The sequence below is a fragment of the Pyrus communis genome, chromosome 8 (genome assembly GCF_041283825.1).
Source record: "Pyrus communis isolate YQ-2024b chromosome 8, ASM4128382v1, whole genome shotgun sequence".
In the NCBI taxonomy this organism is placed as follows: Eukaryota; Viridiplantae; Streptophyta; class Magnoliopsida; order Rosales; family Rosaceae; genus Pyrus; species Pyrus communis.
Genome location: NC_142572.1, coordinates 4,545,816 through 4,563,426, shown reverse-complemented (window position 1 = coordinate 4,563,426; position 17,611 = coordinate 4,545,816). Strand labels below are relative to the sequence as shown.

The 17,611-nt window shown below is 37.0% G+C and overlaps 1 protein-coding gene across 2 annotated transcripts; it reads left to right on the top strand.

Moving 5' to 3' along the window:
• The first annotated feature begins 11,504 nt into the window (after nucleotides 1-11,504).
• LOC137717781 (oligopeptide transporter 3) lies at nucleotides 11,505-16,702 on the top strand. Of its 2 annotated transcripts, XM_068457268.2 has the most exons (7): nucleotides 11,505-11,821; nucleotides 13,228-13,885; nucleotides 13,979-14,076; nucleotides 14,502-15,071; nucleotides 15,179-15,434; nucleotides 15,601-15,783; nucleotides 15,866-16,702. In XM_068457268.2, exons 1-7 carry the CDS (start codon nucleotides 11,718-11,720, stop codon nucleotides 16,478-16,480), a joined length of 2,484 nt encoding a protein of 827 aa, XP_068313369.2. In that variant the 5' UTR covers nucleotides 11,505-11,717; the 3' UTR covers nucleotides 16,481-16,702. The 2 variants fall into 2 exon arrangements, with proteins under 2 accessions (XP_068313369.2, XP_068313368.2); XM_068457267.2 differs by lacking the exon at nucleotides 11,505-11,821 and having other exon boundaries at nucleotides 12,092-13,885.
• Nucleotides 16,703-17,611: the final 909 nt, after the last annotated feature.

The following is a 17,611-nucleotide window of genomic DNA, read 5'->3' as shown; positions in this document are numbered from 1 at the left end:
ATGTTTCCATGTTTATAACTTGAGATTTTTGTTTGTCGTTGGTTCAATCTCTGAACGTACATAGGCGACCCCCTTTTCATTGATAATCTTGACCTGGAAATAAGGTATCGAGGCCTACCAAGCAGAAGGGTATTTTGAAATTGTAACCTACAAAAAATATGAAGTTTGGTACCGAACAAGCAGCATCACTAACCAGCTTGAGACATGCATTAGGTTGGAGGCTACCCGAAACCCCCATATCCGTTTCATTATTGCGCGACTCCATGTGACTGCCGAATTAGGCTTCTCACAGTTCGGCCTACAAATTGGGTTTGGAGAGGAGTCCAATCGGTTGTCCTCCAATCTCTAACATCATGGCAGCACGATATGGGCACATACTTTAGTAGTTGGTGGTATTTCCAATCATACCAAAAAAATGGAGAAAAAAAGTATTTTGTGTTGCAGTTCTATTAGATTAGAAATTTGATTGTGTAAATCTTAGTGTATCTAAGGATATCTTGGAATATTCTCTAGGGTTAGAATTATAATATTAGAGTTATAATCCTATTAGAGTAAGGAATTAACCTTCTCTACTACTATAAATAAATGCATAATGGGATGAGATAACACACCTTACAATTACACATCTCTCTCTTTCTCTCTACTATTGCCGCACCCTCTCTCTGTCCTTTATATTATTTAGTAAATTAGGCTTACAACACGTTATCAGCACGCTCTTGACGTTGCGCTAAAGAGAGTTTATTATTCAATTAGGGGAATATTACGTTTAAATCATTCTTTTTTATAATTAATTTATTATTTTATTGAATCAATCTACATGTTATTGATTCAATTTAATTTTTCTGTGTTGAACGTGATACAACGCATTGGAGATGCAATTCTGGCTTTCCGAGAAGGACCTTTTACAAAGGCTTTTGTTGTTTTTTGTCTATCAGGTACGCTTAAAATAAAGGAAGATATTTGAAATGACCATGAAGCATGAAACATTCCCCATGATACATGAACCTTCTACATTTATATTTACCTTTCGAGATATATATATTGTATATGTTTCATGTATTTGTCATATACATATATATATATATATATACATATATATACACACACACATATATATATATAGACATACATATATAAACATACATATATATAGACGTTAATGCATTACAAATTTTTTTTTTTGCTATGTGGAATTTGTGAGTCAAAGAAACAATTAGGGTTTTTCAAACCCTAGCAAAAGTCGAAAAAAAAAGAAGGGATTTTTATAGCAGAGGCCAGGCTCATCGCCGCTAGCACCACCAAGTCGAGTCTCACTGTTGGTGATGCGTGATTTATACGCACACAAATTAAACCCTCTTTTCGTCAAATTGTAGTAAGTATATAAGTAGGGATCGTTCTGGACCGGGGATTAGGAGGGATTGTTAATCACTTGGATTTGACTCAAAAATGTAAAAACACAATATAAAACACTATACTAGACTCAAAGAATTCAAAAATACTTTAAAACATAAACTAAACAGATTCTAAGCATTAAAGAACAAGAAAGTAGAGGGGGGTTTAGGACTTGACAAAAATTGAAATAACGAAACAAGTTAATAAACTAGACAGAATGTAAATATGAATATGATGAAAGTATGGATGAATGGATGCTAGCCAAGGGGTTCATCTCCACACATGTTACACTTGCATAATAAAATGATTTCCAATTGCATTTCAATAAATCATTAATTCTCAACACTCCAAGTTAATTAGATCCGCTTAAATTAACCTTCAAATCTTCCTAACGTTATTGAATTGGATGATTGCATACGACAACCCAAAACATTCCCCACAAGTCCCCTACATGATTGCATAATAGAGATACAAGCAAGAATCATTACGCTCTATGAAGATTATAAGTTTTGACGAGACATTCGTTACTATGGAATACACATGAAACTTATGCCAAGAATTCGTTTAACGCGATTGTTTATAAGCAACCTCCACTACTTGTGAATATAAGTTCATAACGATTAGGTGAAATTCACTTATATTCTAGCGTCAAATTCATGCATGAAAATTAAGTGTGCACTCTCAATAAACATACATAAATAGGTTATCAATAAAACAGTTAAACAAATTGAATTCACAACTTATGAAACGTAATTAGAAGTAATCAAATCAAAATGCAAGCATAAACATATATTTCGAATCACCCCCTAGCTAAAGGGGGGTTTAGTTCCTCATACAAAACAAAGAGAATTAAAATTAAACATTGAAATCAAAGAAACACCTAAACATTCCAACAACTCAAACTTGAATTGTATGAACGTTTAGGCCCTCTTCTCTTCCTCTTTATTGTAGCATAAGGTCTAAGGATAGTTGGTTTGGGGGAATGGAAGTGTGGAATGGAGTGAGGAGTGATGGAAATGGAAAGATGGTTTTTGGATTCTAAGGGAGACTCACGGCTAAGAGAGAAAGGGATGTGTTTGTGGTGTGTTGTGTATGAAATGAGATGTTCATGAATGAATGAATGCAAGGGTATTTATAGGAGTAGTGGAGGGAACATATGGCTATGTCATTTGTAGGTGAAGTAGGTGGATGTTGTAGGTGAAGTGGGTGGATGTTGTGTTAAGTGATAAGTGATAAGTGATATGATATGTGGTTATGATATGATAAGTGGTTAAGTGGTGATGATAAGTGATAAGTGATTAAGTGATATGATATGTGGTGATGATAAGTGATAAGTGCATGTGGGTTAACTAATGAAGGAAATGCATGTTCAATGACAATGTGTTAGAATGGATGTGTGTTATGCATGGCATGATTGGGATTAGGAAAGGTTTAAATGTCCTAAAACTAAAGAGAACAAGGTTCCAACACTTTGGCTCCAATTAGGTCTTCAATTTCGTCCAACACTTTGGCTTCAAGCATAAGCTATCCGTCCTTAGCCCAAAAGTGCTCCAAAAGTCTCCAAAATGCATCTTTTTGCTCCTTTAGCCCTTTGGACCTACAAACACACGAAAATAGCTTAAAGTACTAAAATAACTAAAGAAACATAACGTAAATGTACGAGAACAAGCTATTTAAGTCGCATGAATATGCTCCTATCAGTTGGCCTGCAATCTAGCCGTATGAAGGACCTTGGGACAATGTCGTTTAACGTTTGGACCACACGGCAGAAGCCCTTTGGGCTTTGCTGCGCATGCAAGACACACTAGGCCTTCGGCCTTGTAGGGTTTCCTTAGGCCTCCAGCCCAAGCCAACCCAACTTTAAAGATGCCTACAACTCTCTTAGATCTGTCCTACCGTGTCCGTGGCCTAACAACCAATAGCCTTATGTTGTTGGGCCTTCGTTCTCAAACCTGCCTGCAGTAAGCTAAAAGCTTGTAGGGCTTCACCCAAGCCTTTGGCCTAACTTGCCAGCAACCTATGTTTATAAGCTTGCATTCCCCCCTCCCACCGCGGTCTAAAAATCAAAAGCCAGCTTCAACTGGGCTTCCCTTCACACCCAGGCCAACCCTTTGCTAGGCCTCTACCATCGTGCCTTGTTTTGGCCCAAACCAGCAGCCCATGCTGCTGGGCTTATCCCAACCCATGGCCCAAAGACTTGCAGCCCTCCCATGGCCCCTAAAGGTCTGTAGCCATGTTACAAGGCCTTGCCCCGTGCACTGCAACCAACCCAATCAAGCCAGGATGCGTTGTTTTTTCAACCCAATGTTAATTTTTGGCATCCTCTGCTTCTTAACCATACCCAAATATTTTGGGACGTTTTTGGTTAACGCTAAAAAAGTATAATTCACTTATCACTTGGTCCCCGACAATTAAAGCTAATATGACCCGCATGTCATTATTTTGCTTTCACGATCGACCCTAAATGGTCCCGATCTATTGAATTAATTAAAAGTGACCAGCAATCCATTAATCTGACAAGACATCCAAAATTATTGACCTGGAGATCACTTTTGGACATTAACGATTCAATAATTTATTTCTTTTCTTTGAACCATTGACACCCTTTCGTAGTCCCGAAGCGCTCACACTTGAGTTCCTGAAGCAACTCAAATCCACTACACTTAAATCAGCATATTATATTATGTGTTCTTGCAAGAACTTCTCTTTTATGAACTAACCATTCATAAACTAAATTGAACTTATAGTTTCGAATTTAGTGCCTTTGAAACCCGAAGTTTTGCATAAAACAAATACATCCATGAAAACCCGACGTTTTTCATGAAAACCATGACTTAGAACTCGAATGTTCTAACTTTGATGCTTATGGATCATTCATTCTTATAACACAAATCAAAATCTTGTTCCCTCCAATTCAGTGGATTGTCGAACGATCACAAGTTTAATCTCACTAATTTGGTTGTTTCTAAAAGAAATCACTTTATGTGGGTACAAGATGTGAATCTCCAATTGACTATCAAGAAGCTGAGAAACCATTGAAGCCAACAATGGCATGAAAGAGCTGAATAACCCCTCACTATGTTCTTTATTTGAAGACTTATACCCGAAGCATTACAAACAGAAGTAGCTCCTGAACAAGGATTTCATGGCTCTATGGCTCGCTCCTACAAACTGTCTATTCATGAAAGACATTGCCTAAAGCACACCATGATTACGTCCATGAATAAGTACGATTCTGAAGTTTATAAATCCGATTGAATTTTGACAGGAGAATACTTTTCTCGTCTTTCCATGTTTTTAACTCGCTTCTGAAGCAGCAGTGTGGAAAACGGAAGTTTACTAAATTCTGGATTCTGATTAATACCACAAACATGAGAAAAAGGTATAGACCCAAGTTCGGCTGGAATCTATCGAATGGTATATATCTAGTTCAGCTGGAGTTTATCGAATGGATTAACCTAATTCGGTCAAAGCCTATCGAATGGTAATGCCCTACTTTGGCAGGGATGCATCAAATGGTATTGATTTGCTTCGGAAAAAGCCTAGCAAATAAACCCCTCATTCGGTTAGAGCCTACCGAATCCAATTTTGGGTTTGTCTCTCATAATCCAATTTCGAGTTTATTTTTACAACATATGGTAGAATCAGGGCCTGCCAAGGTAAGGCATCATGCCCGACACATGATCCTTGGCACCTAAGACCTAAAACTTCAAGAATAAGGGATAATGTTCCCGAACCTTTACCTTACAAAACCTACTTCTGTTTCGATGGAAAAGATCATTGGTTATGCACCTGTTCGTGCCCCTACCATTGTTGTTGATGAATACCATTTTAGTAGTCAATATGTGAAACTAATTTTGCTCCACCAAACATCATTAGAAGAGTAGAATTTTGACATGGATAGACTTGTTGGCCGAATCCCCTTAGTAAACCATTTACTTTGTGAACATTTTTCCATGTTCTGGGATTCAAGTTTGGTGTTTGTTTTTTGTTATGGATAATCTTAGTGACATTTTCCTTGAATATGAGTTAATTGAATCATGTTTCTTGTATACATGTGACCGAATTCAATTAAAGACGTGATTAGGTAGGAATGTAGGAAGGTTAGTTGTATGGATGAATGCGATACAACGCACACTAACTTTACACCTAAATCACATCTCTAGCAACGACTTCAGATCTATCCAACTTGATTAAGAGCATTGGCACGCTCCTCGTTGTATGAATGGTACTAAATTACCATGTCAAAGATTGAGTAGTTTACTTGCCTTGGCATGGCCATTTAAGACACTTAGGTTGAACAATGAGGCTATGACGCAACGACGCATCTCTTTACCCGAAGTAAGGATTTAATGCATACAAGCACACTTTGCCAAGCCTGCTCATTGGGGAAATTGATTTTCTAAATCATCGCTCACAAAGATACAAAATCACCCTTTTTCACAATGGATTCACGGGAATATATATGAACTAATCCAACCAAAATGCGGACTATATAAATACTTATGGTTTTGGTTAATGAATCGACAAACTAGTCACATGTTTGTCCATACACAATGGTGCTAAACCTCCTAGCCGATTTTAAGGGTTCACCACCCTACTTATCCCTTAAAGTCTGGAATACTGGATAATGTCGGAGAGTTTATATCGATGATTTTCGATAAAGTATTGTATGTCTTGTGGGTTATAATGGAACATCGAATTCCCATGTTCACCCCAAGCCTCACATAGTGATCATAAAGCGAAATTTAAATGATCACCAGGACCTTGGTGAACGTACCAAGTTTTCAATTTCTGCCTAGGGCTATGCAATCTTGTACGTAGTTAATTGGTCTGCCTTGAGGCCTATTGCCACCCAACCTATTCAACATTACAGTTGGTTACTGGGGACGAACCTGATGCTTCGTATTTACGCATTTGGGTGTGGATTCCATGTGCTAAGTTACACCACCGCAATGTACCAATATGGGTTCTCAAAGAAAGATGTGAATCTTTGTCGATTACGATTCTCCTTCACACTAGTTCTCTTAGAGCCCTTGCATGTGATCTCTTTATTGCTTATTTGCAGGTTGTCACTTCAATGAGACAGTCTTCCCGCCGTTGTCTGAGTTCAACTTTGCGCTTCGTTGTATTTAGCTCATTATATTAGACAAGACACCTCCTTTGCTATTGATCTATTGGTAAAGATGTAGCACCGCTCCTACATGTAACCACTGCATTGGTATTAAAGACGTTTCCTGAAGGTACTACGAATTTAGGCTAATCCTAACACATCTCGAGCTGATCCGACCCTTATGATCCTCGAAGTGATGCTTACTTTATTGTTATGCTGACATTGGTTACTTATCAAACCCGCACAAGGCAAAATCCCCGAATGGTTATGTCTTTACCATTAGGGATATCGCAATATCTTGGAGGTCCACGATATGACCTTAGTTGCGAAATCTTTGAATCATTCCAAGACTCACCTCACTTCACTACGCCACACATGAGACATGGTTAGGAGTTCTTGTTGAGTATATTCGAAGTACTTGCTGTGTTTTCATCCATCGTTAAGTCCCGATGACGATCCATGAAGACTATGCTGCATGTATCAACCTGACCAAGACATGATACATCAACGAAGTCAACACCAAGACATATTGTGTCAACATCTACATTAGCAAAGCATAAAGAGATTAAAGTCATGCAAGTCGATCCCAGACAACCTTGCCGATCTTTACATGACGTCACTGCCGAAGTCAACCTTCCAGAAGCTTGTTCGAGGAATTGTTATGCCTAACTATTCATATGCAATGCTTGTAGTTCTCATTTGGAAGTTCTGTCAAACTCAGGGGGAGTATCCAGAAGTGTACTTACTTGATCTTAATGTACTATTTTTCCCTACGATTAGGAGCATTTTTCCCACTGGGTTTCTGCTACCTAACTAGGTTTCGACGAGGCACCCATCTTGGGCTAATCATACCCTTGTAAGTTCTTCTACTTGCATCCAGAAGATGTATAGTTTTGACTTAATGCAACTTCTCACTTTTCTCCTTAGCCTATGGGTTTTTCTCCCACCTTGTGTTTTACCATAACGAGGTTTTATAAGTTTTACCTTTTATGCATTATTTCCGTTGTTTTGAGACTCGCATTCGCTCATTGTGTCAACGACTTCATCAACTGTACTTACTTCATCGCTGAAGACCTGATGCGCCATTTGTTTGAGTATTTACACACTCAAGGAGGATTGTTGCAATCCTATTAGATTAGGAATGTGATTGTGTAAATCCTAGTGTATCAGGGATATCTTGGAATATTCTCTAGGGTTAGATATTATCCCATTAAAGTTGTAATCCTATTAGGGTAAGGAATTAACCTTCCATACTACTATAAATAAAGGCACAATGAGGTGAGATAACACACACCTCACAATTACACATCTCTCTCTTTCTCTCTACTATTGTCGTACCCTCGGTTTCTCTCTGTCCTTTATATGATTCAGTAAATTAGGCCTACATCATTTTGATCATTGTGCGAGAATTTTTGTCCACTAACAGAAATAAATAAGATTTTATAATGGACCAAAGCAAACACTACAATATTCAACATACATTTTTTTTTTTAAATCTATTGGTGACTTTATTGTGACAGTCTACTAGTTTGAGAGCTGAAAAATTTACAAAGGCATTTCAACCTCCTCTAGGCATCATCGTGCGATTCATCAAAGTCAGAAATTGAACTAGGACGTGCTGCGTGAAATACAGACTTGAAATTCGTCCCCAACATATATGAGTTGACTCAATGAATTTGGATCCCTCTGCATGTTTTACCTAGAAGACTATACATATTTCCATATAAAGCCACACAACCCCTTTTGGGGTCACAAGCTTCACCAAAAAATAAGTGGACATAAATGCCCCTCAAACAAAAAACTTCAAAAGCAGCCCAAAATAATGCATCAAATGTGGCAGTGGTATTTTCGTTGTTTTAATAGTGTTTTTTTAATAATTAATTTTTTTGTACAACTTTTTTATTATTTTATTTTTATTATAATTAGTACTTCACAATAAACTAGCAGCAATGTAATTCAATCAGTTGTTCATTAAATATTAATTTCTCTATTTTTGAACAAGTTCAAAACATCTTAAGAGGCGTGTAATGCTGGTTATAAAAAAGGTCTTTCGCATGCACATAATAATATGATTAAATTAGTTGTCAAATGATTATTTTTTTTTTTTTTTAACAAACGATATTATCTACACTAAGGGGGAGGGGGTAGGCTTAGCCTTACAATGGGCTAACAATAATGTGATTCAATCAGTTGTTTATTAAATATTATTTTCTCTATTTTTAATGTAAATTCAATAGAGACCGATTTTATTATATGAATTCAGCTACTTTGATTGGTTTATGAGGGGTTTCTTCTAGCATAATCTAAGATTATTCATTTACTTCGAATATTTGACTTTTCTTTTGTCAATTTTACGCATAGAAATACATTTAAAACGTGTAAGTCACGCATAGCATGCCGTGATTCAAAAAATATCTTATGCACGCTCTTGAGCGCGTGCTTAAAGGCTAGTGACTTATAATCCACACTGTCCAAAAGAATCGAAAGGTTATCAATGTGCAACGTATTTAATATTCCAATTTTGATTCCCACCCCTCCTTCCTCATCTTTCCTCCATCCCTACTTCATGTATAGTTATTGAAGAAATTTATGAGTCATCCATGGATAAATCAATCGCACAACCATGACGGAAAGTTCAAAGTATTGTTAATTTGTTACCAAGCTGGGTCAATCACATGGGTTTGAAGGATGAGGAGCAACAGGAATGGTGGTGTGAGTGACGATTGACGACGGAGGAGGGAAGAAGGGGTCGGTGGAGGCGGCGACAGCCATACGCGATCTTGTCGCACCTCAGAGAAGCCAGGGGCTTGGGCTGGGAAAGGTTATCATTAAGAGTAATGTTAGAGAGTCCAAATTTTTTAAACCAAATTTGCAAACTGAATGATGTGGTTGGAGATGATTGGATTATTAATTAAATGTCGATTAACGTGGTCGTTTCTTATTAGTAACACATCATTTTGTTTGCAATTTAGTTTAAAAAATTTGGTCTTCCTAATTACTCTATCATTAAAGCTGAGAAAAAAAGTTATAAAACTGAAACACTAAATACGTGGCACATTTATAACCTTTGGATTATTTTAAACGATATGACAACGCGTGTATAGTCTTGTACGTAAAAAACATGCAGAGGATTCGATTCTCTCTCATTGTAAACGAATAATTTACACTATGGCTAATTGATTTGCCCTAGAAGTGTCATTTAATCTCACTTATATATCTGATTAAAAAAAAAAAAATCTCACTTATATCTAAAATGGTTGTCTCACTTTGTACAATAAAATTGTCATTTTCGTCTCATGTAGTCTCAATTCACCACATTTTATTTTGACACAATTTTTTGTCTCCAACTTACTTGCTAAAACAATCTCAATTCCATTTTTGATAACCCAAACCTCTATCTGTGTCACTTGCGGATTGATGCGTAGCTGTACTTGCAGTCGTTGGATCAATGAGTGTGTTGAATTAGATTTTGAAACACAAACCATTATTTTCTTTTGCAAATGGCTACAACTCTAGCTGCACACTCCTCCACAATAGAGCCAAACGAGTTTGAATTAGTTATCGAAAATAGAATTGGGATTGTTTTAACATAAAATTTGAAAGCAAAGAAAATTTGCACACTTTAACTTGACGTTTATTCATTCGATGAAATGGACGAGAATTAAGTGAACTAAGACCAAATATGACAGATACGACAGTTTCATAGGGCAAAGCGGGACAAAATCAATTTTATAGGATAAAATAAGGGAATTGTTACTGGCACTCCAAAAATCTCGCTCTCCACTCCAAATTTTTATAATTAGAAAGAACAATACACTTGTGAGGAGTGTAGGATAAGATTTTTGATATGCTAATAATAGTTCCCTAAACATCTTATTATTAGATCAAAAATAGTAAATTCGTTAGGCATGAGTTGTTATCCAAAACAAGATACGCGTCTAACAGTAAACTAGTAAAAAACTAGGGGCTTCACTCTTGTGCAGGATAAGAGCAAGTCCAGCGTGCTCTTTAGCCCGATGGACCAGTGATTCCAATCACCCAATTGCTCCAACAATTGGCTCCAGCCCATATAGGCAATGGGGCTCGGGGGAGGCCCGGTGGATAGGCCAGGCTGGAATCCATCGCTCGAGAGCCTGAGGCCCAAGTGATGAATGGTTGACGACAATGTGATGTTAGCCACAATATAAAATTAATAAAAATGTAAAATATTAATAAAAAAAATGTAAAAAATTAATAAAAAAATCCGAAAAAAAATTAAAAATTAAAAAAAAGAAAGATTCAATTTTTCTATAAATATGTTATCATTATCTTCCAACTTACACCATAATTTTATATTTTCTCAAATACTTTGGATTGTAATTTCTTATATAATAACACATGGTATAACGATACCGATTAAAAATTATATCTAAAATTACAATTAAAATATTTTTTATTATTTTATAAAATAAAAAATACTAATATTTTATTGCTTATTGCCATGGCTATTCAGTTTAGGGGTGGAGATGCAAAAGGCAATTACTGTTCACTGGAGGCTATTCAATAGTGAGTTGCCCTAGGAGGACTTTGTAACGCTGGAGTTGCTCAAATGTCGCGTCAGTACTGCCCATGATAGCGATATCATTTTTATTTTTTTTATACTTTTTAAAAAATAAATAAAAATCTGACACTGGTTTTTTATGTTGGCAATAATGTAAAATTTATTCGAGCTACAGAAAGGCCACACTCATTTTAAATAGAGAAGATTTAATGTAATTAATTTGTCTCTAAAACTGTCATTCAGCTTATACGCAAGGAATTTACTATTTTTGATCTAATTATAAGGTGTCATATGTGTAAAAAGACATACATATTATTGGTTTATTATTTGAATTGTATACCACCGCAATGACAATAACAATGAACTCTTTGAATGCCATTGTAACGGTGACGATGAACTCGTTCGATATAGTTGCTTTCATAATAAATGGATCACATGTACACGGACAAGATTTGTCCCAGTCGTTGGCTTTTTCTTTCCTCTCTCTGCTTTGCAGCTCAGCAGACCAATAATGTAGCTTTTATCTTTTTGCAAGAATTTCTACAAATACTCTTGAAGTCTCTCTTCCCAGGAAAGCACTTAGCTTTCCGTTCACATCACACTTTAATTCCTCGCTTTTGCTCGGAAAAACAAAGACTCTCACACAAGATATATATTCACACACACACACACATGTGTGTGTGTATATATATAATTGGAGTAAGAAGCTCAAGCATTCAAGGTTTCTCTCACATTCTTTCTTCTACCATTTCCTTCAGATTATTCTCTATTACCAGGTACGGACTAGAGGAGCAACGCTATTGTTTTTTTTTTATTTACATATTTTTGATCACTTGGTTTTCTTACGATGTCAAAACTTTGATTCAGTTTATGTTCATTTTGTATATTGTAACTTGGTGGTTCGGACTGGTGGATTATAATAAGACCTGTGTTTAATGAGCTTAATCAAAGTTTGAAATTTGGCTTGTGTTTTTATCATAAAACCCCATCAAACTGATTGAGCTTACAACAACAACCAAGCCATATCGTACTAAGTGAGGTTGACTGTATGAGTTCTATCACTTATTGCTTTGGTTAGACAATGGATTTCGAAACGAAGCATAATAGTTTTGCAGTTTCATATATTTTGTTGGTAATACTATGTAATCTATTATTTGTAATTGATGATTAAGCAATGTGTAAATCTTCGCTCTGTTTCTTTATTTTATTTTATTTTTTTTGTTTTTTTTTTTCTCTTTCTATATAACTTGTTAAAATTTGATTTTTGTTCTGATGGAACTGGATCTTTTGACTCTAAGACATATCAAGGGTAAGATTTTGGTTGCCCAAACCGGTTTGGGAGATTTGTTTTCGGCTAAATGTATTCGGGTTTTCGTAGGATATTCACACCATATAGTACTGTGTTTGTGTATTTGTACATGTTCACCTCTTTGTGATGTCTAAAGAGTAAGTCAAAGTGGATCGTCCTTTTATAAAGTTTTAGATTATGGCTAGGGAATTGTTCTATTTATAAAATTTAGACTATGGCGGAGGTATTGTCCTATTATAAAATTGACTATCAACTATACATATAAATGAAATTGTACCAAATATTATAAAGGTTGTTGGTTGTATGACCTGGGTATAATATGTGCATTAGTTCATTTGGGTTATGATCATGTTAGAGTGGGTTGGTAAATCAGGTTGGGCATGGACAGACAACAGATCAATCCAACCCAATTCAATATATGATCAAGTTAAAGTTGGGTTGGGTTTGACCGCATTATAACTCTAAAAAAAAAAAACCCGCTTGTTAAAATTTAAATTCAAGTTGGAAATAGACAAATTCGGATTGACCTAATTCAAATTGCACCTCTAATCCAAACAAGGTAAAAAAGATTGTTTTAGTAAATATGTATATTCCATAAATAAAAAAAGTAAATACGTATTTCCTATGAGACTACAGTAAATAGTTTCCTAAAAGAGGTTACTACTGGTGCGTAGTGGCCATTGAGAAATAAAAAAATATTAGTGCTAATTGTGCAATAAGCGTGTTAATCGTGCAGCTCACGCACTTTAATCCTGCTATATATGGACTTTGAACGTGTAATGACCCTGTGAAATTACATTATTTATTGACGTGGCCATGGCATTAATCCTACTTGGTAATGCACCCTGAAATTAGTCGTCCATATTTTGCCAGTCGGGACCATAAGCACAAGCAAGGCACTCGCATTTGTGCGCAGAGCCGCTCGACGGCAGTAATTGCCACATGCGCACTAAATTTGTATAGTTTTGTGCGTTTAAAAGCTGGCCGCCGCCACCACTTCTGTCACTGTCTGTTTTTGAAGAACCTAGTCGTCATGGATCCCGAGAAAATTGCTCATGGGACTTTGTCGGAACAAGAAGAAGAAGTTTGCCCAACCGCTATAGAAGAGGTGGCGTTGGTGGTGCCGGAAACTGACGACCCAACCCTACCGGTGATGACATTCCGGGCGGTTTTCCTCGGCATATCGACATGCACTCTATTGATCGTTCTCAACACATTCTTCACATTCCGTACGCAGCCACTGACCATCGCCCCCATCTTAATGCAAATCATCATTTTACCCTTGGGAAAGTTGATGGCTTCCACTCTCCCGACGCGGGAGTACAACCTCCCCCTCCTGAATTGGAAGTTCACCCTGAATCCTGGGCCGTTCAACATGAAGGAGCACGTAATCGCCACCATCTTCGCCAACTGCGGGTTTTCTCCCGGTGGAGGTGACGCCTATCCTATCGGAGCCATTACTGCTATGAAATTGTATTACAAGCAGAGCGTGACTTTTCTTTGCGCCCTCTTCATGGAATTAACCATAAAGGTTGTCTTCTGTGTGTGTATTTTTGTGTGTGCGTAAATATTACAAGGGTTTTCATTTATCTTAATTTCTGGATTTTCTCGATTTTAATTGCAGATATTGGGATATGGGTGGGCCGGAATACTTAGGAAATACCTGGTTGACCCTATGGAGATGTGGTGGCCTTCCAACCTCGCTCAGGTTTCTCTGTTCAGGTATTTTGCTTTTAGTTCAGTTTAAGGTTTCCCATGTTGAGATTCTTGACAACACATACAAGTAATATATAGAAAATTTTATTCCAACCCATATTACGCATCTTTACATTTAATTCAGATTTTAATTGATTTTACTTTCTATAATATATACGTTGACGTTGAAAAAAAAAATGATATATACGTTGACATTTTTTGGTTAAAAAAATACACTCACAAAACTAGTCAAAACATTTCCAAACAAAAAGACAACAAATAACATTTCACTGCTTACTATACTTTGTTTATCTAATTTTTTTGTTCTTCTACGAATAAGTACATTTATTTTCCAACCAAATGGAGTGATTAATTCCGTCATAACGTATAATATGCTAACTATAATTATGGATTTTATGATTTTCTAAAATTGTTTGTTGTTGGTGTTCCAGAGCACTGCATGAAAAGGACCACGGATCCAAAGGCCTTACACGGATGAAGTTTTTCCTCATAGCCTTGGCAGCGAGCTTCACCTATTACGCACTCCCTGGTTATCTGTTCCGGATATTGACATTCTTCTCTTGGGTGTGTTGGGCTTGGCCGCACAATGTCACGGCTCAACAGATCGGCTCAGGTTACCATGGACTCGGACTTGGCACCTTCTCCTTTGACTGGGCTGGGATTTCAGCTTATCACGGCAGCCCCCTCATTGCACCTTGGTCTTCCATTCTCAACACTGGCATCGGATTTGTCTTGTTCATCTATGTCATTGTCCCTATTTGTTATTGGAGGTTTAACACATTCAATGCTAGAAAATTCCCCATATTTTCCAATGATCTCTTCACCTCCAGTGGGCAAAAATATGATACTGAACGGGTACTGACACCCCAGTACGATCTTAACATTGATGCCTACAACAATTATGGCAAGCTCTATCTTAGCCCTCTTTTCGCTTTATCCCTCGGAATAGGATTTGCAAGATTCACAGCAACCCTTAGTCATGTGGCACTATTTCATGGCGGGTACATACTTTCAATTTTACATAGCAATGACACTTAAAATTTGAACCTACAAATTGAAAACGAGAAGTTACATGCTAACAAAGTGACCATTGATTTTCTTTTCCTAGTGCTGTGTTAGCACGAAGCAGATCGGCGATGAAGAATGTGAAAGTGGATATCCATGAAAAACTGATGAAACGTTACAAAAAAGTACCTCAATGGTGGTTCCTCGTTTTGTTTATAGTGAGTGTTGCATTGTCCCTATTAACGGCTTTTATATGGAAAGATGTTGTGCAGCTGCCTTGGTGGGGGATGCTATTTGGCTTTGCCTTGTCTTTTGTTATCACCCTCCCAATTGGTGTCATTCTAGCAACCACCAACCAAGTATGTAGTTTTCTATCTTCTCGATGGTTCTTTCATCTCCATTTGGTACTTGTGAGAGGGTGCACAACAATTTATTTGCAAAAAAATATCATGCATTGTGACGTTTGCATGTCTAAATTAATTTTACATCATATTTCAAATTCTTAAGGCTTTTTTTTTTGTGCAGCAACCTGGATTTGACATCATATTTCAATTCATTATGGGGTATATGCTACCAGGAAAACCCATTGCAAACATAGTTTTCAAATTCTATGGACGAATCACCACTGTCCAAGCTCTATCTTTCTTAGCTGACCTTAAACTTGGGCACTACATGAAGATTCCACCTCGCTCCATGTTCATAGCTCAAGTTAGTTCACATTTTATCTATTATGTTAAACAAGGTCTTTTTCCAGTGTAGTAGAACTAAACTAATGCATGGAATTCTCCAGCTAGTGGGAACTCTAGTTGCTGGTACTGTCAACCTTGCAGTTGCATGGTGGATGATGGAAGGTATCGAGAACATATGCGACATTGAAGGGCTTAATCCTAACAGCCCATGGACTTGCCCGAAACACAAATTCACCTTTAGTGTTTCTATTCTATGGGGCCTTATTGGACCAAGGCGACTATTTGGACCTGGAGGATTGTACAGAAACTTGTTATGGTTATTTCTTGTTGGAGCTATTTTGCCAGTTCCCATTTGGATATTGACCAAAAGATTCCCAGAAAAGAAGTGGATTTCATTGATAAATATCCCGGTCATTACTTATGGTTGTGCTGGGATGCCGCCAGCTACTCCTACAAATATAGCAAGTTGGCTTGTCACTGGAACCATCTTCAACTATTTTGTGTTCAGATATCGTAAACGCTGGTGGCAGAAGTACAATTATATTCTATCTGCAGCATTAGATGCTGGCACAGCTTTCATGGGTATCCTAATCTTCTTTGCCTTTGAGAATCGACACAAAAGTATTAACTGGTGGGGCTCTGAACTTGACCATTGTCCTCTTGCAACATGCCCTACTGCACCTGGTATTGTGGTTAAAGGATGTCCAGTTATTTGAAAATATAGCTAGTTTTGTATCAGGTTTATGTTTCTGTTGTATCTTAAGTTAGTAGTAGTAAAATATGATCATTTCTTTATTTAGGTATAATTTGGCAACTGTTAGCCCTTCGAATGTGTTGGTGTTGTCTATTGAGATTATGATTTGTTTATCACAACTAAATTTTAGTGTATTGCTTATCATCTCTTCTATAACATATTAAAAAATCACCATTATCCGATCTATATTGTGACTTCAATTTAAGTAATTGATGTACAGTGGGGCTATTCTTCTTGGCCAGCCTCAATATGTTGGCAAAAACATAAAATTCTATTGCTCAGATGAAAAACTATTCTTCATGCGAGTTATTGATAGCCCTAATTTCGCTCCAACATTTTTTTCTTGGAATTAGAAGTGTACAACAGGTTGTGCCGGTCTATACAGTCTATGAGCATTGCTCTTAAAGTAGGTGTTTGGGCTTATATTTGACACCGGGCTTTGTAACAATGGAGGCCCAAAAATACAAAGGCAAAAAGAAGGCTGGGCTCGGATAAGTCGATAGGCCCGAAAGGGATTGGAAGTCATTTCAGTAAGGTATAGGCCACTTGCCTATGTTTGAAGTGATGGGTAACAAATGGCACCTCACCATTAGCGAAAAGCAGTTTTCAAGGGCATGGATGAATAAATAAGTGATGACTCACTGCCCTCTGAAAGCCATCAGGTAAAAGCAAAGCTTGGACAGTCAGGCCAAATTATTTATAAAAGTAGAGAGGGACACCAAAGACAAGGACACTCAACCAATCAATCAAAAGACATCCAAACTTTGCTCTCAGACAAGTTCGTACCCAAAAAGTTGCATTTTTTCCCGATTTCCCCTTTAGTTGTAGAATCCTCATAGAAAGCCCTATTTGTCTAGTTTAGAAGCTTTTCTACCTTCTCCTGGTGTTGTAGTATCGATTCACTCTAGTGAAACTTATTTACTTTTCATTCCCCAATGACTACAACCTTTGTAAAACACAAAGAGAAGTGGTTGCAAGAAGTTGAACCTTGCCTGACAAGGTTATATTTTGCTCGAGTCTCTTTTGTTTGTACTTACATATAGTAGATATGTTGTTTAATGCATTTTCCATCATGTTTTAATTCATTTTCGAC